At 45.8% G+C, this 25,546-nt stretch overlaps 2 protein-coding genes across 2 annotated transcripts in view; both read right to left on the reverse strand.

Moving 5' to 3' along the window:
- Window positions 1-25,546, reverse strand: part of HINT2 (histidine triad nucleotide binding protein 2) — a 283,598-nt gene that overhangs the window by 90,819 nt on the left and 167,233 nt on the right. The window lies entirely within an intron of this gene.
- Window positions 17,551-18,534, reverse strand: LOC129650233 (olfactory receptor 13C4-like). Its single transcript, XM_055578506.1, has one exon. The coding sequence runs from the start codon at window positions 18,532-18,534 to the stop codon at window positions 17,551-17,553; it is 984 nt and encodes a 327-aa protein (XP_055434481.1).

Raw genomic sequence — 25,546 nt, forward strand, 5'->3', positions numbered from 1 at the left:
CCCCTTGGTAAATGCCAGTGTCTGGAGGGAGCTAAGTGTCAAGTGTTAGATGGAAAGCTGTCTTGTAGCCCATGTGATCCCTGTTCTATGGGAGGAATGGGAACAGATGGTGAATTTTAACCTTTCAGAAGACATAATTACTCTTCCCTCTGTCCCTTCACACCTAGATGACTTGAGGCCAGTGTCCTATGAAAATATTAGAGCCTGGTCTCTCCTTCAGGGCTGGCTATATCCCTGAATTCTCCTGCTAGATTGTATCTATCATTCATGTAGGCCAGTGGACCTACCCTTTTCTGAATAAGCCATGCCTTTTCCCAGAACTACATCTTTGCCCAAGAAGTTTCCTTTTGAAGGCATGTCCTTTCTTTCTTCCCCATTAGGGGGTCTTCTCCTCCTCTTCAGAACCCAGTTCATCTCTCTTCCTCTCCCACCTGCCCCCTGCAGAGCTACCTGCTCCCTTCTTCCTCCCACAGCCCTTGGCCATCCTCCCTGTTCCTGTGCTGCACACCTGTCTCCTCTGCCACACCGGAGAGCAGACTCTCTCTGTCTACCTCCCTCCTATGTTTCATACAGTGAGCGCTGCCAATGGTAGTCCCACAAAAGTCAGCACACGATTCAAAAACCCATTGTTGACATAGAAAACCCTAAAGATAGTATCAGAAAATTACCAGAGCCTATCAGTGAATTTAGCAAAGTTTCAGATATAAAATCAATATGCAGAAATCACTTGCATTTCTATATACTAACAACGAAAAATCAGAAAGAGAAATTAAGGAATCAATCCCATTCACCATTGTAAGAAAAAGAATTAAATATCTAGGAATAAACTTACCTAAGGAGACAAAAGAACTATACACAGAAATTGTAAGATACTGATGAAAGAAATCAAAGATGACATGAACAGATGGAGAGATATTCCATGTTCCTGGGTAGGAAGAATCAATATTGTGAAAATTACAATACTACCAAATGCAATCTACAGATTCAGTGTGATCTTTATCAAATTACCAATGGAATTTTTCATAGAACTAGAACAAAAAATTTTACAATTCATATGGAAACAAAAAAGACCCCAAATAGCCAAAGCAGTCTTGAGGAAGAAGAATGGAGCAGGAGGAATCAACCTTCCTGACTTCAGATTATACTACAAAGCTACGGTCATCAAGATAGTATGGTACTGGCACAAAAACAGAAATATAGACCAATGGAACAAGATAGAAAGCCCAGAAATAAATCCATGCACCCATGGGTACCTTATTTTTGACAAAGGAGGCAAGAATATACAATGAAGCAAAGACAGCCTCTTCAATGATTGGTGCTGGGAAAACTGGACAGCTATATGTAAAAGAATGAAATTAGAACACTTCCTAACACCATACACAAAGATAAACTCAAAATGGATTAAAGATCTAAATATAAGACCAGAAACTATAAAACTCTTAGAGGAAAACATAGGCAGAACACTTGATGACATAAATCAAAGCAAGATCCTTATGACCCGCCTCCTAGAGTAACAGAAATTGAAATAAGAACAAAAGTAGACAAGTGAACCTGATTAAACTTAAAAGCTTTTGCACAGCAAAAGAAACTATGAGCAAGGTGAAAAGACAACCCTCAGAATGTGAGAAAATAATAGCAAATTAAACAACTGATAAAGGATTAATTTCCAAAATATACAAGCCACACATACAACTCAGTACCAGAAAAACAAACAACCCAATCAAAAAGTGGGAAAAAGACTAAACAGACATTTCTCCAAAGAAGACATACAGATGGCTATCAACCACATGAACAGATGCTCAACATTGCTCATTATTCAATTCAGTTCAGTTCAGTCGCTCAGTTGTGTCCGACTCTCTGCGACCCCATGAATCACAGCACGCCAGGCCTCCCTGTCCATCATCAACTCCCGGAGTTCACTCAGACTCACGTCCATTGAGTCAGTGATGCCATCCAGCCATCTTATCCTCTGCCATCCCCTTCTCCTCCTGCCCCCAATCCCTCCCAGAATCAGAGTCTTTTCCAATGAGTCATCTCTTCACATGAGGTGGCCAAAGTACTGGAGGCTCAGCTTTAGCATCATTCCTTCCAAAGAAATCCCAGGGCTGATCTCCTTCAGAATGGACTGGCTGGATCTCCTTGCAGTCCAAGGGACTCGCAAGAGCCTTCTCCAACACCACAGTTCAAAAGCATCAATTCTTCGGTGCTCAGCCTTCTTCACAGTCCAACTCTCACATCCATACCTGACCACAGGAAAAACCATAGCCTTGACTAGATGAACCTTTTTTGGCAAAATAATGTGTCTGGTTCTCAATATGCTATCTAGGTTGGTCATAACTTTCCTTCCAAGGAGTAAGCGTCTTTTAATTTCATGGCCTCAGTCACCATCTGCAGTAATTTTGGAGCCCAAGAAAATAAAGTCTGCCACTGTTTCCACTGTTTCCCCATCTATTTCCCATGAAGTGATGGGACCAGATGCCATGATCTCGTTTTCTGAATATTGAGTTTTAAGCCAACTTTTTCACTCTCCTCTTTCACCTTCATCAAGAGGATTTTTAGTTCCTCTTCACTCTCTGCCATAAGGGTGGTGTCATCTGCATATCTGAGGTTATTGATATTTCTCCCAGAAATCTTGATTCCAGCTTGTGCTTCTTCCAGCCCAGCGTTTCTCATGATGTACTCTGCGTAAAAGTTAAATAAACAGGGTGACAATATACAGCCTTGACATACTCCTTTTCCTATTTGGAACCAGTCTGTTGTTCCATGTCCAGTTCTAACTGTTGCTTCCTGACATGCATACAAATTTCTCAAGAGGCAGGTCAGGTGGTCTGGGATTCCCATCTATTTCAGAATTTTTCACAGTTTATTGTGATCCACACAGTCAAAGGCTTTGGCATAGTCAATAAAGCAGAAATGGATGTTTTTCTGGAACTCTCTTGCTTTTTCAATGATCCAGCAGATGTTGGCAATTTGATCTCTGGTTCCTCTGCCTTTTCTAAAACCAACTTGAACATCAGGAAGTTCACGGTTCATGTATTGCTGTAGCCTGGCTTGGAGAATTTTGAGCATTACTTTACTAGCGTGTGAGATGAGTGCAATTGTGCGGTAGTTTGAGCATTCTTTGGCATTGCCTTTCTTTGGGATTGGAATGAAAACTGACCTTTTCCAGTCCTGTGGCCACTGCTGAGTTTTCCAAATTTGCTGGCATATTGAGTGCAGCACTTTCACAGCATCATCTTTCAGGATTTGAAAGAGCTCAACTGGAATTCCATCACCTCCACTAGCTTTGTTCATAGTGATGCTTTCTAAGGCCCACTTGACTTCACATTCCAGGATGTCTGGCTCTAGGTCAGTGATCACACCATCGTGATTATCTGGGTCATGAAGATCTTTTTGGTACACTTCTTCTGTGTATTCTTGCCATCTCTTCTTAATATCTTCTCCTTCTGTTAGGTCCATACCATTTCTGTCCTTTAAGGAGCCCATGTTTGCATGAAATGTTCCCTTGGTATCTCTAATTTTCTTGAAGAGATCTCTAGTCTTTTCCATTCTGTTGTTTTCCTCTATTTCTTTGCATTGATCGTTGAAGAAGGCTTTCTTATCTCTTCTTGCTATTCTTTGGAACTCTGCATTCAGATGCTTATATCTTTCCTTTTCTGCTTTGCTTTTCGCTTCTCTTCTTTTCACAGCTACTTGTAAGGCCTCCCCAGACAGCCATTTTGCTTTTTTGCATTTCTTTTCCATGCTCATTATTATAGACATGCAAATCAAAACTACAATGAGATACCACCCCACCCCGGTCAGAATGGCCGTCATCAAAATGTCTACAAACATCAAATCTGGACAGGGTGTGGAGAATGCTCTTGCACTGTTGGTGGGAATGCAAATTGATACAGCCACTATGGCAAATGGTAAGAAGATTCCTTAAAAAACTAGGAATAGTACCACTGAATGACCCAGCAATCCCACTCCTAGGCATATACCCTGAGGAAACCAAAATTGAGAAAGATACATGTATCCCATTGATCACTGCAGCCGTATTTACAATAGCTAGAACGTGGAAGCAACCTAAATGTCCATCAACAGATGAATGGATAAAGAAGCTGTGGTACATATACACAAAGGAATATTCAGTTCAGTTCAGTTCAGTTCAGTCGCTCAGTCGTGTCTGAATATTTTGACCCCAAGAACCGCAGCACACCAGGCCTCCCTGTCCATTACCAATTCCCGGAGTTTACCCAAACACATGTCCATTGGGTCGGTGATGCCATCCAACCATCTCATGCTCTGTCATCCCCTTCTCCTCCTGCCCTCAATCTTTCCCAACATCAGGGTCTTTTCAAATGAGTCAGCTCTTTGCATCAGGTTGCCAAAGTACTGGAATTTCAGCTTCAACATCAGTGCTTCCAAAGAACATGTTACTCAGCCATAAAAAGGAATGCATTTGAGTCAGTCCTAATGAGGTGGGTGAACCTTGAACCTATTATACAGAGTGAAGGAAGTCAGAAAGAAATATAAGTATCGTATTGTAACACATATATATGGAATCTAGAAAAATGGTACTGAAGAATTTATGTACAGAGCAGCAATGGGGAAACAGACATAGAGAACAGACTTATGGACATGGGGAGAGGGGAGGAGAGGGTGAGATGTATGGAAAGAGTAACATGGAAACTTACTTAACCATATGTAAAATAGATGACCAACAGGAATTTGGGTATGACTCAGGAAACTCAAACAGGAGCTCTGTATCAACCTAGAGGGATGGGATGGGGAAGGTGATGGGAGGGAGGTTCAAAAAGGAGGAGATATATGTATACCTATAGCTGATTCATGTTGAAGTTTGACAGAAAACAACAAAATTCTGGAAAGCAATTATCCTTCAATAAAAATAATAATTGAAAAATCATTGCATAACAGCTTCATCACCAGCCTAACTGTGTGATGTTGACCAAGTCAGTAGACCTTTGAGACTCAATTTCCTTCTGAAGAAAGGGGATTCTGTGTAGTGCAGATGAGATTCACAGAGAAAAAGGCTGCTGATCCATCCAGCAACAAGGCTCCAGATCAGAGATCGCATCTTCAGCTATTGACACCTGCTGAACCTGTGCTCCCTGCCTCCAGGACAGGAGCCCCAGCATCTGCCATGACCCTCTCTCTCCCCAGAGGCAATGCTGATTTTCCCTCCTCCAGCTTAAATCTGGATGATTGTTAAGGGAGTTTATGAAACATACAGGGGTAGTTGTTTAATCTGTGTTAATCATTGACCGTAATTCTTATCCATGTAAACATTAAAGGTAGGAATTCTCTTGTTGAGTTTGGCAAAAAAGGTGAAGAACTGCCTGAGTACGATGGCTCATCCATCCACACATCCAGCAAATTATTACTGAGCACCTCCTATGTGCTGGTGCTGGGAACACAGCAGAGGCAAATAGGGCCTTCTGCCCTTGCAGTGTTTATAGTCATCCCCTTGTCCCTTGGTGACTTGGTCATATCCCTTCCTCTCTCAGGGCTTTAAAAACCTCTAGATTCTCTTTGAGTCTAGGATGTAAAGACAAAATAAAACCTGAGGTCTGGGAAGCAGAAGTTAAAATGTGCCTGGGTCATAACTTTATGTGGCTAGATTAATCCTGCCACTTAATTTAATTCATTTATAAGAACTTGGTCTTTGTTGGTGTGTTGCTGAAAAAAGAACTGGTAACCTCTAGTAGTGACCCCAGATACAGGTATGGGGAGTGTTTTCAGGGAGATAAAAGGCAGGATACCACCTGACTCTCCTTTTTTCTTGAACACCCTTGTCTCCATCAGAGAGACCAGGTGGGAATGGATGGACATCGGAGGCGTTTGTCATCAGGCTGTGGCCTGTGCCTGCCCTCACCTTCAACACATCCCTTTGTGCTGGCCTGCTCCAGCCTCAGCAGACCACTCCCTGCTGGTGCCCAAATCCCACAGGCTCCTGTTCCTTTCCTCTACTCATGCTTGCCTCACGCTGGAGCACCTTTCTCTCTGACCCATCTTCCAAGGCTCGGCTCACACCCACTTTCTCTGTGGGGTCAGCTTCTCAGACATCTCCACAGCACTGACCATCCTGACAGCATGATGCCTACAGCTGTTAGCACGATTGATTGTTGTGTGTGTGTATCATTCTCTCTCACACTGTGAACTGCAGAAATCACAGGGCTGTGTGCAATTTACCCCCAACCCCTCCAGCACCCCACACAGGAGCTGCCATTTGAGATGGTTCTTTCCTTCTGCTAAAATTCTGATCCCAGATTTCCTAATCACCCTCGTTCCCCTTTCTCCCATGTGCACACACAGGATGTGACTACAGGGACAAGAGATTTGGGGGTTCCATTTTCTCCATGCAAGAACAACTGCTCTCTCTCAAGAGCTAAATGAGGAGACAGGTGGGTTTCCTTGCAATTTAAGCATCTGATCAGAACATTTTCATGGAAATCAGGAACAGCCCATGAAGCTGTAGGCTTGTGACCACTAAGAAATAAGGCTGTGTCTAGAAAACACCATGCTGCCAGATTACTGACAGCTTGGACTGCAACATGGGCTCAGGTTGGCGCCACAGACAGCAACTGTAGTTCTCTTGGCCCATCAATTAAGATGAGCTGAGTTTTGGCTGTTTTCAGAATGGATAACCAACAAGGACATATTGCACAACACATGGAACTCTACCCAGTGTCATGTGCCAGCCTGGATGGTGGGGAGGAGTAGGGGAGAATGAGTCCATGTATCCGTATGACTGAGCCCCTTCCCTGTTCACCTGAAACTACCTCAATATTGTTCATCAGCTATACCCCAATACAAAATAAAAAGCTTAAAGTTTGAAAATAAACAAGATCTTACAGTGAAAAGAAAAAAGATGAGCAGAGTCTTGCTGCAGTAACACACAGCCTCATGATTTTTCAGCTCACCAGGACAGAGGTTTAGTTCTCACCCTTTGTGTAGATTGCAGGTTTTCAGGGGGCTCTGTTCCAGATTGTCAACCTCAGAGACCCTGGCTCCACCCTCTGGGACATCACCAGTTCTCACAGCTGGGGAAGAACACAGCAGAACATCTCACACTGACAGGTCACTGCTCTGACTCAGAAGTGAGATGTGTCCCATCTGTCCACAGCCTGCTGCCCTGTGTAATTCTACCACATGCCCAGAGGAGGAGGACCAGACACACTGCAGAGCATTTTGGTGCAATGGTGTTTTGCAGTAGACTCAGGAAACCACTCTAGCATCTGTCTGACTGGTCTCTCATTCCATCATGTCCTGGAAAGTCAGGTTTACAGAGTGATGGGAGATTGAGTGTCTCTGAAAATAACTGTCTAATTCTCTCCTCAGTTTTACTCCTCCTGAGAGGCAGGGTGATGCCATGGAAGAAGCCCCAGGCTGAGAGTGAGGGATCCAGGTTTGATTCTTGCCTTTGTTCCCTTTCTTCTGTATGACCTTAGTTGAGTTTCTCTTTGTGTGAAGTGGAGCCATTTGATATGTGATCTCTGGTACTCTGTACCATCACCAAAACATTCCCTCATCTTTCTGGCAACTTCCAACCCAGGTAAATATCATGTCAATTTCTTTGGCTGGTAATTCTAGTCTGAACCATTTCATTTTTATTTTAAGCTTCAGAAATGATTTTAAAGGAAGGTAAGTGGCACGAGAAGAAGCTCCTGTTACACTGTCCCAGAAGTGCCTGCATCTGGATTCCCGAGTCACTCCTCCTCACTATGATGGCAGAGCCGGTGAGTGTGGGCTTTGGAGTCAGACCGCCAAGCCCAAGTCTGAGACCTGCCGTTTGCTAATGGCTTTCGCAGCCTCAGCCTCCTTACCTGTAGAAATAAGAGTAGCATTTCCTCATGGGATGATTTTGAGGATCCGGTGAAAGGTCTTAGCAGAGAGCTTGGCACAGGGTAAATATTCAGTAAGTGGCAACTGATATTAATATCATTATGTTCCCTTCTCCAAGCAGATATTCTGGTTTCAGTATGTTTAAAAAAGATTTCAGGAGAATAGTCAACATGCTAGATGGATTCTCCTTGCCTCCCACCTGTTGTCCAGTGACATTAGTCCAGGCAGGTAGCTGAGCTGCTGCCAGGTGAGGTGACCTGAGGCTTGGGAGAGCAGAGTGAGGGAGTGCTGAGTTCATTACCAGGAAACACACTGTGCTGGGGTGGGCCCGGATCGAGGCCCGAGCCCCCGAGGCCCAGCCTCCTGGTCCCCTGCCACGTAGATATCTCTCCTGCTCCCTGCCCCCGGGGACCTCGCACTCCCTGCCCAATTTAAAGTTCAGACTCTGCAATGACACAGGTTTGCAGACTTGGCACGATGGGGCTTCAGAGACTCCAGGTTCCATGTGCTGCCCCAGGAGGGCCTGGCTGGATGAGGTGGGCACAGGAGAGACCCTGGACAGGAATCTGAAGACTGGGTCTCACTGCAGCCCTGCCCCTTGGACGTGAGGCTCGAGGGTTGTGATTCTGGGGCCTCGCCTGGGTGTCCAGGGTGTCTCCTGGCAAGAGTGCTGTGGGGACCTGCACTCATGAAAGGTTAAGGAAAGTGAATTGCTGTAGAGGGTGAAGCGCTGGATACTTGTTGGGGATGTGAAGTCAGGGATTGAAGGGGTGGGTGAGTTTCTGCAGGTCCCCTTTCCTTTTTCCCTTCCTATGCCATTCTCTTTCCTTCACACGAAACAATGATAACTTGACACAGCTCAGGGCTTAAAGAGCAGCCTTAAGTAACACCGCAACAATTGTAAACTTCCCATTTACTATGATTTGTCTCTTGGAATTTTTTTTTGTCAAAATACAGGTCAAATAAAATATTGGTATTCATCACCAGTTATTTTCCAGCTGCTCAGGACCGGGCCCATCTTGGAACCCCATGGATGCCCACAAACATCCAAACAAGCTCCTTGACAGCACTCCCTCAGCCTCCAGCCTACTTCTCTTATCTTCCCAATCTTTCAGGGTGTCTCACAGCGTAGAGCACTATTGGCCCAAATAACCCAGAAGCCTGTCACGGCCCTGCAGTCCCCTCCTCCCTCAGCCGCCTCTGCCATCAGTTGACTGTCCCCGGGGTGTCTCAGCTCCACCCTGTTTGCCTGACTGCCCATCTGGGTCAGGCCCCATTGGTGTTTCCTCACTTCCTGCCCTTGGGCGGGGGCCTTTCTACTCTGTGCTCTATCTGAAGCCACATGATCTTCCATTTCTCAAACATAATATTTTTTAAAATTCAAAACCATGTTCATTTTAGAAGTATTGACCATTATTGGAAAGAATAATCAAGAAAACAGTATTTATCTGTAATCCCATCTCCCAGAGGAATCAATTGTTAGCCATATTTTTTATAGTTTTCCATAATACTCTATAGACATACTTATTCATATATCCATAAGAGAAATACCTTTAAAAACTTGGATTATACGGAATACAAACTTATTTGTTCTGCCTTTTTCTGTTAATTACAGTGTGAACATTTCAAATGATCAAATATTCTTAAAAATATAAGATTTCTAATGGCTGGATCACAATCTATGATTGGGCTCCACCAGGATTTATTTAAACATTCTGCTATGGTTGTGCTTGAAGAGTTTTACGATTTTTTTTTTTTTTTTTTACTGCAAATAACTCTCGGATTAATACCCATATAGAAATGTTTGCAGCTCTAGTAATTTTCTCAGAGTATTTTCTAGAAGTACAGGGGTTGGGTCAGAAGGTTTGATGTTTTGAAATGTTTTTTTTTTTTAATTTTATTTTATTTTTAAACTTTACATAATTGTATTAGTTTTGCCAAACATCAAAATGAATCCACCACAGGTATACATGTGTTCCCCATCCTGAACCCTCCTCCTTCCCCATACCATCCCTCTGGGTCTTCCCAGTGCACCAGCCCCAAGCATCCAGTATCGTGCATCGAACCTGGACTGACAACTCGTTTCATACATGATATTACACATGTTTCAATGCCATTCTCCCAAATCTTCCCACCCTCTCCGTCTCCCACAGAGTCCATAAGACTGTTCTATACATCAGTGTCTCTTTTGCTGTCTCGTACACAGGGTTATTGTTACCATCTTTCTAAATTCCATATATATGCGTTAGTATACTGTATTGGTGTTTTTCCTTCTGGCTTACTTCACTCTGTATAATAGGCTCCAGTTTCATCCACCTCATTAGAACTGATCCAAATGTATTCTTTTTAATGGCTGAGTAATACTCCATTGTGTATATGTACCACAGCTTTCTTATCCATTCATCTGCTGATAGACATCTAGGTTGCTTCCATGTCCTGGCTATTATAAACAGTGCTGTGATGAACATTGGCATACATGTGTCTCTTTCCCTTCTGGTTTCCTCAGTGTGTATGCCCAGCAGTGGGATTGCTGGATCATAAGGCAGTTCTATTTCCAGTTTTTTAAGGAATCTCCACACTATTCTCCATAGTGGCTGTACTAGTTTTCATTCCCACCAACATTGAAATCTCTTGATTCATACCCATAACTCAAATAGCTGGGATTCAGGACACAGTCAGCAGAGCACAGAAGGCCTGAAGAGGGAGACAGAGCTGAGACAGACCCCGCCCAGGAAGGAGGGATCAGAAGGGGCTTTCTGAAAGGGGGGTGGGTGTGGGCACTGAGTGAGAACTGAATGAATTTCCATAATGCCAAGATATTGGGGAGGTGGTCTCTTTGACCCCTGGTGTGCATACTGCATTCCTCACCTGAGATTTGCATCATCCCATCTGGTCCCCAGCCAGTAAAGCCCTGAGGACACTAGTACAGTGCCTAGCCTTGTGTGTGATAAGTGTCCAATATAAGCTAAAGGGCCAGACAGAATGTGGTCCACTGGAGAAGGGAATGGCAAACCACTTCAGTATTCTTGCCTTGAGAACCCCATGAACAGTATGAAAAGGCAAAATGATAGGATACTGAAAGAGAAACTCCCCAGGTCAGTAGGTGCCCAATATGCTACTGGAGATCAGTGGAGAAATAACTCCAGAAAGAATGAAGGGATGGAGCCAAAGCAAAAAGAATACCCAGCTGTGGATGTGACTGGTGATAGAAGCAAGGTCCGATGCTGTAAAGAGCAGTATTGCATAGGAACCTGGAATGTCAGGTCCATGAATCAAGGCAAATTGGAAGTGGTCAAACAAGAGATGGCAAGAGTGAATGTCGACATTCTAGGAATCAGCGAACTGAAATGGACTGGAATGGGTGAATTTAACTCAGATGACCATTATATCTACTACTGCGGGCAGGAATCCCTCAGAAGAAATGGAGTAGCCATCATGGTCAACAAAAGAGTCTGAAATGCAGTACTTGGATGCAATCTCAAAAACAACAGAATGATCTCTGTTCATTTCCAAGGCAAACCATTCAATATCACAGTAATCCAAGTCTATGCCCCAACCAGTAACACTGAAGAAGCTGAAGTTGAACAGTTCTATGAAGACCTACAAGACCTTTTAGAACTAACATCCAAAAAAGATGTCCTTTTCATTATAGGGGACTGGAATGCAAAAGTAGGAAGTCAAGAAACACCTGGAGTAACAGGCAAATTTGGCCTTGGAATACAGAATGAAGCATGACAAAGACTAGTAGCGTTTTGCCAAGAAAATGCACTGGTCATAGCAAACACCTTCTTCCAACAACACAAGAGAAGATTCTACACATGGACATCAACAGATGGTCAACACCGAAATCAGACTGATTATATTCTTTGCAGCCAAACATGGAGAAGCTCTATACAATCAACAAAAACAAGACCAGGAGCTGACTGTGGCTCAGATCATGAACTCCTTATTGCCAAATTCGGACTGAAATTGAAGAAAGTAGGGAAAACCACTAGACCATTCAGATATGACCTAAATCAAATCCCTTATGATTATACAGTGGAAGTGAGAAATAGATTTAAGAGACTAGATCTGATAGATAGAGTGCCTGATGAACTATGGAATGAGGTTCATGACATTGTACAGGAGACAGGGATCAAGACCATCCCCAAGGAAAAGAAATGCAAAAATGCAAAAAGGCTGTCTGGAGAGGCCTTACAAATAGCTGTGAAAAGAAGAGAAGCGAAAAGTAAAGGAGAATAGGAAAGATGTAAGCATCTGAATGCAGAGTTCCAAAGAATAGCAAGAAGAGATAAGAAAGCCTTCCTCAGTGATCAATGCAAAGAAATAGAGGAAAACAACAGAATAGGAAAGACTAGAGATCTCTTCAAGAAAATTAGAGATACCAAGGGAACATTTCATGCAAAGATAGGCTCGAAAAAGGACAGAAATGGTATGGACCTAACAGAAGGAGAAGATATTAAGAGGTGGCAGGAATACACAGAAGAACTGTACAAAAAAGATCTTCACGACCCAGATAATCACGATTGTGTGATCACTGACCTAGAGCCAGATATCCTGGAATGTGAAGTCAAGTGGGCCTTAGAAAGCATCACTATGAACAAAGCTAGTGGAGGTGATGGAATTCCAGTTGAGCTCTCTCAAATCCTGAAAGATGATGCTGTGAAAGTGCTGCACTCAATATGCCAGCAAATTTGGAAAACTCAGCAGTGGCCACAGGACTGGAAAAGGTCAGTTTTCATTCCAATCCCAAAGAAAGGCAATGCCAAAGAATGCTCAAACTACCGCACAATTGCACTCATCTCACATGCTAGTAAAGTAATGTTCAAAATTCTCAAGCCAGGCTACAGCAATACGTGAACCGTGAACTTCCAGATGTTCAAGCTGGTTTTAGAAAAGGCAGAGGAACCAGAGATCAAATTGCCAACATCTGCTGGATCATGGAAAAAGCAAGAGAGTTCCAGAAAAACATCTATTTCTGCTTTATTGACTATGCCAAAGATTTGACTGTGTGGATCACAATAAACTGTGGAAAATTCTGAAAGAGATGGGGATCCCAGACCACCTGACCTGCCTCTTGAGAAATTTGTATGCATGTCAGGAAGCAACATTTAGAACTGGACATGGAACAACAGACTGGTTCCAAATAGGAAAAGGAGTACGTCAAGGCTGTATATTGTCATCCTGCTTATTTAACTTATACGCAGACTACATCATGAGAAACTCTGGGCTGGAAGAAGCACAAGCTGGAATCAAGATTTCTGGGAGAAATATCAATAACCTCAGATATGCAGATGACACCACCCTTATGGCAGAGAGTGAAGAGGAACTAAAAATCCTCTTGATGAAGGTGAAAGAGGAGAGTGAAAAAGTTGGCTTAAAGCTCAATACTCAGAAAATGAGATCATGGCATCTGGTTCCATCACTTCATGGGAAATAGATGGGGAAACAGTGGAAACAGTGGCAGACTTTATTTTTGGGGGCTCCAAAATCACTGCAGATGGTGACTGCAGCCATGAAATTAAAAGACGCTTACTCCTTGGAAGGAAAGTTATGACCAACCTAGATAGCATATTCAAAAGCAGAGACATTACTTTGCCAACAAAAGTCTGTCTAGTCAAGGCTATGGTTTTTCCTGTGGTCATGTATGGATGTGAGAGTTGGACTGTGAAGAAGGCTGAGCGCCGAAGAATTGATGCTTTTGAACTGTGGTGTTGGACAAGACTCTTGAGAGTCCCTTGGACTGCAAAGAGATCCAACCAGTCCATTCTGAAGGAGATCAGCCCTGGGATTTCTTTGGAAGGAATGATGCTAAAGCTGAAACTCCAGTACTTTGGCCACCTCCTGCGAAGAGTTGACTCATTGGAAAAGACTCTGATGCTGGGAAGGATTGGGGGCAGGAGGAGAAGGGGACGACAGAGTATGAGATGGCTGGATGGCATCACTGACTCAATGGATGTGAGTCTGAGTGAACTCCAGGAGTTGGTGATAGACAGGGAGGCCTGGTGTGCTGCAATTCATGGGGTCACAAAGAGTCGAACACGACTGAGTGACTGAACTGAACTGAAATGAAAGGGCCAGAGGTGTTTGGACATGAGAGGCAACAGCAAGGGGAAGACAGAGGGGCAGGAAGGGGCATGATATTCATGGGGAAACTGGGACTAGTTCAGTGTGTCTGCAATGTGTTTGTGGATGGAGTGGGGTAGAAATAAGCAAGCAGTGATGAGGTTGGGCTGATAGACAGGGTCTAGCTTTTATCCCAAGAGAGATGAGCAATGGTGACATTGGAGGGATTTAAGCAAGTGAGTAGTATGATCAGACTGATGTGATTTTTGTTTTCTTTTTTCTAGACAGGGTTTTTTTTTTTTTTTTTTTAGTTAGTGCAGAGGATGGATTTTAGAGTCTGGCACAGCTGTTGCACTATCTGAGAGAGAGAGGAGGTGACAGTGGCATCAGAGGAAGGAGAGGACTGACCAGGAGCTGCTGTGAGGTGGACGCTCTGGGCTGTGGTGATGGATTGGATGTGTGGGGTGGTGAGCGTGAGATATATACGCCTCTGATGACTGCCCGGATTCTGGCTGGGTGACTAAGGGAGGGTTAGTGCTGTTCCCTGAGAGGGTGACAGACCTTTGGGGGCAGAGGGATGAGTTCAGCTGTGGGCAGTTTAAGTGTGAGGTGCCTTTGGGATTCCTGGAGGGGAAGGGCCAGCAGGAAGACCTTGCCGGGAAAAGCAACTGAACCACATCTGGAACCGTGGTCTCCTGGCTCCCCAAATGGTGGTCCTTTGCTGTCTCCTGACTTGTTTCAGTGACTTCCTAGAAGGCAGGGCTGTCACCACAAGATACTTTTGCTCCCCATCATGTTTGTCCACACGTTCAGACTAAGCCCCTGACTGCCTAGTACAGCACAGGATCCAGTCCCCAGGTGTGACATGTGAGGGCTTTCGAGTGACAGTTCAATTCAGTTCAGTTCAGTTGCTCAGTTGTGTCCAACTCCTGTGACTCCATGGACTGCGGCATGCCAGGCTTCCCTGCCCATCACCAACTCCCGGAGCTTACTCAAACTCATGTCCATTGAGTTGGTGATGCCGTCCAACCATCTCATCCTCTGTCTTCCCCTTCTCCTCCTGCCTCCAACCTTTTCCAGCATCAGTGTCTTTCCCAATGAGTCAGTTCTTCGCATCAGGTGGCCAAAATATTGGAGCTTCAGGTTCAGCATCAGTCTTTCCAATGAATATTCAGGATTGATTGCCTTTAGGATTGATTGGTTTGATCTCCTTGCTGTCCAAGGGACTCTCAAGAGTTTTCTCCAACACCACAGTTCAAAAGCATCAATTCTTCAGTGCTCAGCTTTCTTTATGGCACAACTCTCACATCCATACATGACTACTGGAAAAACCACGGCTTTGACTAGACAGACCTTTGTTGGCAAAGTAATGTGTCTGCTTTGTAATATGCTGTCTAGGTTTGTCAGTTTTTCTTCCAAGTAGCCAAGTGTCTTTTAATTTCATGGCTGTGGTCACCATATACAGTGATTTTTGGAGCCCAAGAAAATAGTCTGTCACTGTTTCCATTGTTTCCTCATCTGTTTGCCATGAAGTGATTGGACTGGATGCCATGATCTTTGTTTTTTGAATGTTGAGTTTTAAACCAGCTTTTTCATTCTCCTCTTTCACCTTCATCAAGAGGCTCTTTAGCTCCTCTTCAATTTCTGCCAATAGGGTGGTGTCATCTGCGTATTTGAGTGACAGTTCAATAACCTTCTGTTGGGAAAGCTCTGTGGAGCTGCAGAGACAAGCCCCTAAAGAGTCCTGCCCTCGAGGCACCCACATTGTTATGAAACATTGTGGACACAAAGCAGAAGGGCTTCAGTTCAGTTCAGTCGCTCAGTCATGTCTGAATCTTTGTGACCCCATGGACTGCAGCATGCCAGGCCTCCCTGTCCATCACCAATTCCCAGAGCTTACTCAAACTCATGCCCATTGAGTTGGTGATGCCATCCAACCATTTCATCCTCTGTCGTCCCCTTCTCCTCCTGCCTTCAATCTTTCCCAGCATCAGGGTCTTTTCAAATGTCAGTTCTTTGTATCAGGTGTCCAAAGTATTGGAGTTTCAGCCTCAACATCAGTCAGAAGGGTTTAAATAGCAAACAAAATGTGCCAACAAAATGTGGTGGGATACAAAGGAGAGAGCCTCTTTAAAAAGCTAGGAAAGGCTGTGTTCAAGTGATGGTGTATAAGGTGGCTTGAATAAAAGCCCCAGATCTCCCCAGAGAACAGCATAAACAACATAGAGATGTGGGCAGTACAGACAGTGTAGAGAGGGGTTGGTGGTGTGCAGGGGTGAGTAGAACATCGGGCTCACAAAGTGGGGGCTGTTTTCTGGGGACCCAAGGACTCAGCTGAAGAATGTGGTCTTCCTGCTCTGATAATGGGGAGCAAGCATAGGTTCTTGGGTGGTGAATCAGCCAGAATGTGGCCAAAGTACAGGACCAGCGTGAGTGATGTAAGGCTTTGTTGCGGAGAACAGAGCTGTCATTTGTGGGAGCTGCAGGAGAAGCCTGTGCCACGCTCGGCCTCTGCACTTGGTGTCAGGTCTGAAGCTGCTCTCGGGTGGCGTGAAGGGGCAGGTGGGGACAGACCAGCGCCCAGGAGGACACGCTGGAACCCGTGTCTGGCCCTCGCTGCCTTGGACTGAGTGACACTGCTGACCCCAGGAGGAGCTGGCGCTCTCTGATTGGAGCTCCCTTCGCTCGGGCCGCAGAGCCGCTGCAGGTGGCCTGGCAGGAGCCCGAGGGGCTGCACTGACAGCAAGTAGGGCTCCACCACCTCAGCGCGGCCTTGCCTCTTCTTTCCATCTCTTCCAGATTCTCTCGTGCTCAACCTGAACCCAGAATCTGAGAGGAAAGGAAAGTGTTGGAGGGCCGGTTGAAACCTAGCTGGATACTCCAGTCCAGAGTCACACAAGCCAGCTAACCAGTGCTCCCTGGGGTGATTAACCTGGAAGCAGCCAGTGAGGCACAGCTGGCCAGAGAATGGAAGCTCTAGAAACCTCTAGTAGCTCCTGGGTTGACGGTAGGGTAGTGGCATTGTCACCAGGCTCTTCAGGAATTCCTTACTCCTCCCCCTCCTTCCAGAAGTGGGGTAGGTGGGCACTCCCAGGCCTTGGTGTCGGCTCTGGCCTGTGCCTTGAATGATTGGCCAAGGAGGTAGAAGAGGAAGTACCCGGTCATTTCTGAGTGGAAGCTGGAAGAATCCACACAGGCTCTGTCATCTTCTCTTTTTCTTTTGCCATTTGACTAGCATTGTGCCATATGGCAGATGCTTTATCATCTTGAGGCCCACAGGATGAAAAAGATGAAGTAGATTCCCCCATCCAATCTCTGATGGACCTGGAGAGTGAGCAAGAAAAAGAACCTTTGTATTTTTAAGCCTCTGCAATTTTGAAGTCAAGCCACAGTATAACTAGTTCCCCAGGTGGCGCTAGTGGTAAAGAATCCCCCTGCCAATACAGGAGACATAAGAAGTCCTAGTTCAATACCTGGGTGGGGAAGATCCCCTGGAAGAGGACATGGCAACCCACTCGAGTATTCTTGCCTGAAGAATGCCATGGACAAAGAAGCCTGGTGGACTAGAGCCCATAGATTCCCAAAGATTTGGCCAGGAGTAAAGCGACTCACCACACACACACCTGCCTGACGGTCTTAGAGAACAACAGGAAAGCCGGCCATCTTCCTGGAGAGGAGGTCTCCCTTCAACAGAGCTATAGCGGCAGCCTTCACCTCTGCATTCCTTAGGCTGTAGATGATGGGGTTAAGCGAGGGGGTCACGACCCCATAGAACAATGCAAGAAGCTTATCCAAGTAGAGGTCCATGGCCTTGGGCTTGAAGTACATGAAGGAGATAGTCCCATAGAAAATCACCACCACTGTGAGGTGGGCAGAGCAGGTAGAGAAGGCTTTGTGCCGGCCGGCAGCAGAGGGCACCCTCAGGATGGCAGTGAGGATGAACACGTAGGACAGGAAGATGAGCAGCAGCGGGGGCAGTGTCACAACAGCTGAAGCCACCAATAATATCAGTGCATTGAGAGAGATGTCCCCACAGGCGAGTTTCAGCACCGCCAAGATCTCACAGAAGAAGTGGTTGATGATATTGTGGCCACAGAAGGGGAGGCTCCAGGTGAGAATGGATTGGAGAAGGGAGTTGGCAAAGCCAGCACCCCAGCTCAGCGTCACCATCCATGTGCACATGTGCCGGTTCATGAGCTCTGAGTAGCGAAGCGGCTGGCAGATGGCCACGTACCGGTCACACGCCATCATGGCCAGGAGCACACACTCCGTGGAGCCCAGCGCCAGGGTCAGGTACATCTGCAGGGCACAGCCAGGGAAGGAGATGGTGCTTTGGGTTTCCAGGAAGTTGACCAGCATGAGAGGCACGAAGGAGGATGTGCCAGAGATGTCCATGAGGGCGAGGTTGCTGAGGAAGAAGTACATGGGGGTGTGCAGGCGGGGGTCCAGCATGTTCAGCCCGATGAGGAGGGCATTCCCCAGCACGTTCATGGAGTAGATGCCCAGGCAGAGCACAAACAGGACCATCTCTAGGTTGTGGTGGTCGTGTAGCCCCAGCAGGACAAACTCTGTCACGACCGTCTGGTTTGCCCCATTCGTCTCACTCTCCATCCATCTCATTCTACCTCTTTTCCCATCTGTACCATGAAGATGTTGGATTAAGCATCAGTGGGCCTGGGAGCCAAGCAACGTGGATGTGTTACTTGGGGTGAGTCAGCCCTGCCTCTGGAACTCAGTTTCACCTTCGGTATAATGAGAGAATGGACCTCAAGCCTGCAAGCCAACTCTCTCAGTTCTGTAGTTCTGGTGTAACTTACAGGTGATAAGGTCCATTCTAATCTCCTAGGCTCTTCTCTCTTCTCCCCAGGCTGACCTCGGGGAGACAAGAGAATAAAGTCTTGTTTCTTGAGCTTCTTTTGAATCTGCAGTGTTCTTGGCTGTTAAGAGGAAGCACGTTTTCTAGGTTATGACTTCATGTGGCTGAATGCTGCCCTTAGGATTTCAGATTCATTCACTTACTGAGGATTTGTTGAGTGCCTACCCTGTGCAGGGCGTTTAGGTGCTGGGCTATATCAGTAAGAAAACTATGTGGGCAAAAGTTTCCACATTTGTATTTGTAACAGTGCTACTCCTCTTTCTCAAATTAAGTGGGATGACCTTGGGAAGGCAGGTGTGTTTTGAATGATGGTCACCTCATTCCTTTGGGCATAAAGGTTGAACATTTCTACTGCATAGGATGTACAGCCTTATTCAGGTGTCTCTCCTTAAGATCAGAGACCATGCATTGATTTTTAAAAGAATATACAAGAACATACTTATCCCAATAGAACCACTGGTCACAACATTTAACTCTGGACATAAAAGCCAATTGAGTCTCCTCTTGGCCTCCATATAGCTTTTTAGAATAAATTATATTGACAATAATATTACACAGAAGGGAAATGCAGGTTCTAATCTGGCAGAGGAGTCCTGGGTCACTAACCCGCTCTATAAAGAGAGGGTGGGAAGCAGCCACAGTCTTTGCCCAGGAGTCTCCATGTCTCTTCTGAGGTGGGCTCAGCCCCTTGGGAAATGCCAGTGTCTGGAGGGAGCCAAGTGTCAAGTGTTAGATGGAAAGCTGTCTTGTGGCCCAGGTGACCCCCTGCTCTTAGGGAGAAATAGGAGCTGATAATGAACTTTAACTTGTCAGAAGATCAAATCATCCCTCCCTCCATCTCTTCACTCCTTGATGGACGTGAGGTCAATGTCCTATGATAACGTTAGAGTCCTTCTGTCCTTCAGCAATGGTTCCCTCCCTCTCATTCTTCCTGTAGAATTGCATCTATTGTTCATTTCAGCCGGTGAGCTTACTCTTCCTAAATAAACCATGTCTGTCCCCAGAACTATAACTTTGCCCAAGAAGTTCCCTTTTGAAGGCTTGTCCTCCCTCTCCTCCCCAGTAGGGGGATGCTTCTTCTCCTCTTCAGAGCCCAGCTCCTCTCTCCTCCTCTCCCACCTGGCCCCTGCACAGTTGCCTGGTCCCTTCTTCCTACCACAGCCCTTGGCCATCCTCCCTGTTTTTGTGCTGCACACCTGTCTCCTCTGTCACACCTGAGAACAGACTCTGTCTACTTCTTCCAGGCACCTCATACTGCGAATGCTTCCAAGTCCAGTCAGTCAACAGATGCTATGCTATGCTAAGTCACTTCAGTTGTGTCCGACTCTGTGTGACCCCATAGATGGTAGCCCACCAGGCTCCCCCGTCCCTGGGATTCCCCAGGCAAGAACACTGGAGTGGGCTGCCATTTCCTTCTCCAATGCATGAAAGTGAAAAGTGAAAGTGAAGTCGCTCAGTCGTGTCCGACTCTTAGCAACCCCGTGGACTGCACCCTAACAGGCTCCTCCGTCCATGGGATTTTCCAAGCAAGAGTACTGGAGTGGGGTGCCATAGTCAGTTCAAAAACCCAACACTGCATAACAGCTTCATAACTAAGTATAGCTCTCCAATATTGACCAAGTCACTTGGCCTGTGAGACTCAATTTCCTTTTGAAAAGTGGGGATTCTGTGTAGTCCAGATGAGACTCACATTAAAAAGTATCAGTAAATCACCTAGCGGCAAGGCTTCAGGTCAAAGACTGTGCCTTCAACCATGGCACCTGCTGGATCTGTGCTCCCCTCCTCCCAGACAAGACCTCCAGCATCTGTCAGGACTCCCTCTCTCCCCAGAGCTTGTGCTGGTTTTCCCTCTTCCAGCCTAAATCAGGGTGATATTGTTAAGGAAGTTTCTGGATCATATGGGGTAGGTGATTAATCTGGGTCAGTCATTGACCATAAATCTTATCCATGCAAACACTTGAAGGTAGGGATTCTCCTGCTGAAGTTTGGCAAACAGGTGAATAACTGCCTGAGTGTGATGGCTTATTAACTCGCACATCCAGGATATTATTATGGAGCACCTACTATGCACTGAGTGCTGGCGACACAGCAGAGGCTTATGTGCCTTCTTCCCTCGCAGTGTTTGCAGGCATCCCCTTTCTCTTGGTGACCTTGATCCTATTCCCTCCTCTCACTTGGCTTTAGAAACATCTAGATTCTCTTTGAGTCTCGAATGTAAAGACAGAGTTAAACTTGATGTCTGGAAAGCAGAAGTTAAAAGGCAGGTCTCTCCTAGCTTATGACTTCATGTGGCTGGATTAAGTCCACAGCTTCATTTCAGATTCAAGGATAAGGCCTTTGTCTATGTCCAAGAGTCCTGATAACCTCCAATTCCGACACTGGACACAGGAGTGGGGGTGTTTTCAGGCAAGTAAAGGTAGGAAACCACCTAACTCTGCATTTCTCTCCCCAAACCTGTCTCCATCAGAGAGACCAAGTGGGAATGGCATGGACATCAGAGGGCTTTGTCATCAGGCTCTGGCCTCCCCTCAACCCGCCTCGCCTCCTGCACCTTCGGGCATGCCTCCCCACCTCAGCAGATCACACTCCCCATTGGTGGACAAGCCCACAGGCTCCTGTCCCCTCCTTTTTCCCCAGCTTTCCTCAGGCTGGAGCACCTTTCTCTCTATACTCATCCTCCAAGGCTCAGCTCACACCCACCTCCTCCCTGGGGCTGCCTTCTCGGACGTCTCCACAGCACTGACCATCCTGACACCATGATGCTCACACAGTCGTTAGCACGGTTTGTTGTGCACGTCATTCTCTCTTATATAATAGACTGTGAACCTTGGAAATCAAAGGACTGTGTCCAATTTACCCGCAACCTCCCCAGCGCCCCACACAGGAGCTGCTGTATAAGATCCAGTGTGTTCCTTCTGCTAAAATCCTGATTCCAGATTTCCTACCTTGAGATCACCCTCCTTCTCCTTTCCCCTATGTGCACACACAGGATGTGATCACAAGGACGAGAGCTTTGGGGGTGCCATCTCTTCCATGCAAGAACAACTGCTCCCTCTCAAGAGCTAAATGAGGAGACAGGTGGGTTTCCTTGCAATTTAAGAATATGATCAGAATACATTCATGGAAATCAGGAATAGCCCATGAAGCTGTAGGCTTGTGACCCCAAAGAAATAAGACTCTGTCTAGATAATACCATGCTGCCAGGTTCCTGACAGCTTGGACTGCAACATGGGCTCAGGCTGGCACCACAGACAGCATCTGTAGCTCTCCTGGTCCATCAAGATGAGCTGAGTTTTGGCTATATTCAGAATGGACAACTAACAAGGACGTATCACACAACACATGGAATTGTACTCAATGTTACGTGCCAGCCTGGATGGTGGGGAGGGAGAGGGGGAAAATGGGTCCTTGTGTCTGAATGACTGAGTCCCTTCCCTGTTTACCTGAAACTACCTCAATATTGTTCATCAGCTATACCCCCAATACAAAATAAAAAGCTTAAAGTTTAAAATCAAAAAGATCTTACAGTGGGAAAAAAAAGATGAGTAACACTTGCTGCAGTAACACACAACCTCAGGATTTTAGTGACTTAGCAGGACAGAGGTTTAGTTTTCACCCTTCATATCCATTGCAGGTTTTCAGGGGGCTCTGTTTCAGGTTGTCATCCTCAGAGACCCTGGCTCCACCCTCTGGGACGTCACCAGTTTTTCCAACTGGGAAAGAACACAGCAGAGAATCTCACACCAGCAGGTCACTGCTCCAACCCAGAAGCGACATGTGTCCCATCTGTCCACAACTGCTGCCCTGTGTAATCCTACAAATGCCCAGAGGAGGAGGACCAGACACGTTGCAGAGCATTTTGGTGCAATGGTGTTTTGCAGTAGACTCAGAAAACCACTCTAGCATCTGTCTGACAGGTCTCTCATTCCATCATGTCCTGGAAAGTCAGGTTCACAGACAATCACTGTCTAACTCTCTCCCCACTTTTAGCCCTTCTGAGAGGCAAGGTGATGCCCTGGAAGGAGCCCTAGACTGGGAGTGAGGGGTCCAGGTTTGATTCTTGCCCTTATTCCCATTCTGCTTTATGACCTTCATTGAGTTTCTCCTTGTATAAAATGGAATTATTCAATATGCGTTTTCTTACACTCTGTACCATCCCTGAAATATTCCCTCATCTTTCTAGCAACTTCCAACCCAGGTAAATATCATGTCAGTTTCATCGGCTGGTGAATCTAGTTTAAACCATTTCATTCTTATTTTAAGCTTCAGACATGATTTTAAAAGGAAATTGAGGAGCACAAGAAGAAGCTCCTGTTAGAATGACCCAGAAGTTCCCGCATCTGGATTCCTGCATCACTCCACACTGTGACGGCAGAGCCGGTGAGTGTGGGCTTTGGAGTCAGACCGACAAGCCCAAGTCTGAGACCTGCCACTTGCTAATGGCTTTCTCAGTCTCAGCCTCCTTACCTGTAGGGATAAGAATAGTATTTCCTTGTGGGGGGATTTTGAGGATTCAGTGAAAGGCGTTAGCACGGACGTTTGCACAGGGTAAGTATTCAGCAAGTGGTAGTGGATATTGTAGTATGACTTTGTTCCCTTCTCCAAGCAGGTATTCTGGTTTCTGTATGATTAAAGAAGATTTCAGGAGAATAGTCAACATGCTAGATGGATTTTCCTTGCCTCCTACCTGTTGTTCAGGGACGTTAGGGCAGGCAGGTGGCTGGAGCAGCTGCCAGGTGAGGTGATATGAGGCTTGGGAGAGCAGGGTGAGGGAGTGCTGAGTTCATTACCAGCAGACACACTGTGCTGGGGTGCGCCAGGATCGAGGCCCCGAGCTCCTGAGGCCCAGCCTCCTGGTCCCCTGTCATGCAGACATCTCTCCTGGTCCCTGCCTTCCGGGACTCGTAGTCCCTGCCCAATTTAAAGTTAAGACTCTTCAATGATACAAGTTTGCAGGCTTGGCACAATGTGGCTTCAGAGACTCCAGGTTCCCTGTGCTGCCCAGGAGGGCCTGGCTGGGTGACGTGGGCACAGGAGAGACCCTGGACAGGAATCTGAAGACTGGGTCTCACTGCAGCCCTGCCCCTTGGACCTGAATCTTGGGGGCTATGAAGTGTGGTGCTTCCTGGCAGGAGTGCTGTGGGAACCTGTGCTCATGAAATATTGTTGTTATTTAGTCACTAAGTTGTGTCTGACTCTTTTTGTGAGTTTTGTGTCCCCGTGGACTGTAGCCCACCAGGCTACTCTGTCCATGGGTTTTCCTACACAGAAATACTGGATTGCTATTCCCTTCTCCAGGGGATCTTCCCAACCCAAGGTTCAAAACTGTGTCTCCTGCACTGGCAGGCGGGTTCTTTTCCACCGAGCCACCAGGGAAGATTAAGGAAAGGAAATTGCTGTACAGGGTGAGGCCCTGGGCCCCTGTGACGGATGAGAAGTCAGTGATTGTGCTGGGTGTGTGAGTTTCTGCAGGTCCCCTTTCATGTTTCCCTTCCCGTGCCTTTCTCTTTCCTTCACAAGAAACGATGACAACTTGACAGAGCTTAAGGACTAAAAACAGCCTTAAATAATGCGGCAGCAATTACACATTTTCTGAGTAAACTGTGATATGTCTCTGGGAATATCTTTTTGTCAAGAACAAAGGTCGAAATAAAACACTGGAAGACTGTCACCACTTGTTTTCTAACTTATGAGGAATGGGACCATCTTGCCACTCCGTGGATGCCCACAAACAAGCTCCCCCCAGCCCTCCCGCCACCTCCAGCCTACTCTTTGCTTCCTTATCTCTCAGGGCGTCTCTCAGGGTGATGAGATATCCACCCAAAAAACCCAGAAGCTCAAGCATCAAACCGCAGTCTCCTCCTTCCTCAGCCACCTCTGTTCATCAGCCCGATGTTCCCAGGACATGAGCTGCAGGCTCTCTGCCTGGCCGCCCACCTGGGTCTGGCCCCATCCCTGCTTCCTCACTTCCTACCCTCAGGCATGGGCCCTTTCCCTCTGTGCTCTATCTGGAGCCATGTGATCTTCCATTTCTCAAAAATAATACTATCTTTTAAGTTCTAAGTCATGTTCATTTCAGAAGTATTGAACAAGGCTGGAAAGAATAATTCATAAAGCAATATTAATCCTTAACTCCATCACCTCTAGGAAACAATTGTAAGTTAATATTTTGTCCTAATTTTCCAGGAATTTCTACATACATACTTGTTCATATATCCTTAAGAAAATATCATTAAAAAATTGAGATTATATTGAGTACAAAGCTACTTGTTCTACCTTTTTTATGTTAATTACAGTGTGAGCATTTCCCATCATCAATTATTCTTCAAAAAATAAGATTTACAATGGCTGTGTCACAATCCATCATTGGGCTCCACCAGAATTTATTTACACATTCTGCCCCAGTTGGACATTATGAGTCTTACAATTTTTTGTTACCAAAAATACCTCTGTGATTAATAACATATAGATAGATAAATACACAAATCTTCGTACCTATAACAATTTTCTCTGAGTAATTCCTAAAAGTAGAGGTGTTGGGTCAAAGGGTGTGAAGTTTTCAAGTCTCTTACTGATACCCACAACTTACTTGGCAAGAAGTTCATATAAATTTATTCACACCCTCACCTGCTGTGTATGATATTACCTGCTTCACTGCACTATAGTTAGCGATATATGTTAGAAAAATTTTTTGCCAGGTTCATGGGTGATGTATGGTGTCTAATCAGTGACCCTGCTAAAAGGAAATGTGATTGT

This window comes from Bubalus kerabau, chromosome 4 (assembly GCF_029407905.1).
Source record: "Bubalus kerabau isolate K-KA32 ecotype Philippines breed swamp buffalo chromosome 4, PCC_UOA_SB_1v2, whole genome shotgun sequence".
Classification (NCBI taxonomy): Eukaryota; Metazoa; Chordata; class Mammalia; order Artiodactyla; family Bovidae; genus Bubalus; species Bubalus kerabau.

Coding starts and splice junctions, on each gene's coding strand:
- LOC129650233 (XM_055578506.1), bottom strand. CDS start 18,534: ATGAGATGGATGGAGAGTGAGACGAATGGGGCAAACCAGACGGTCGTG.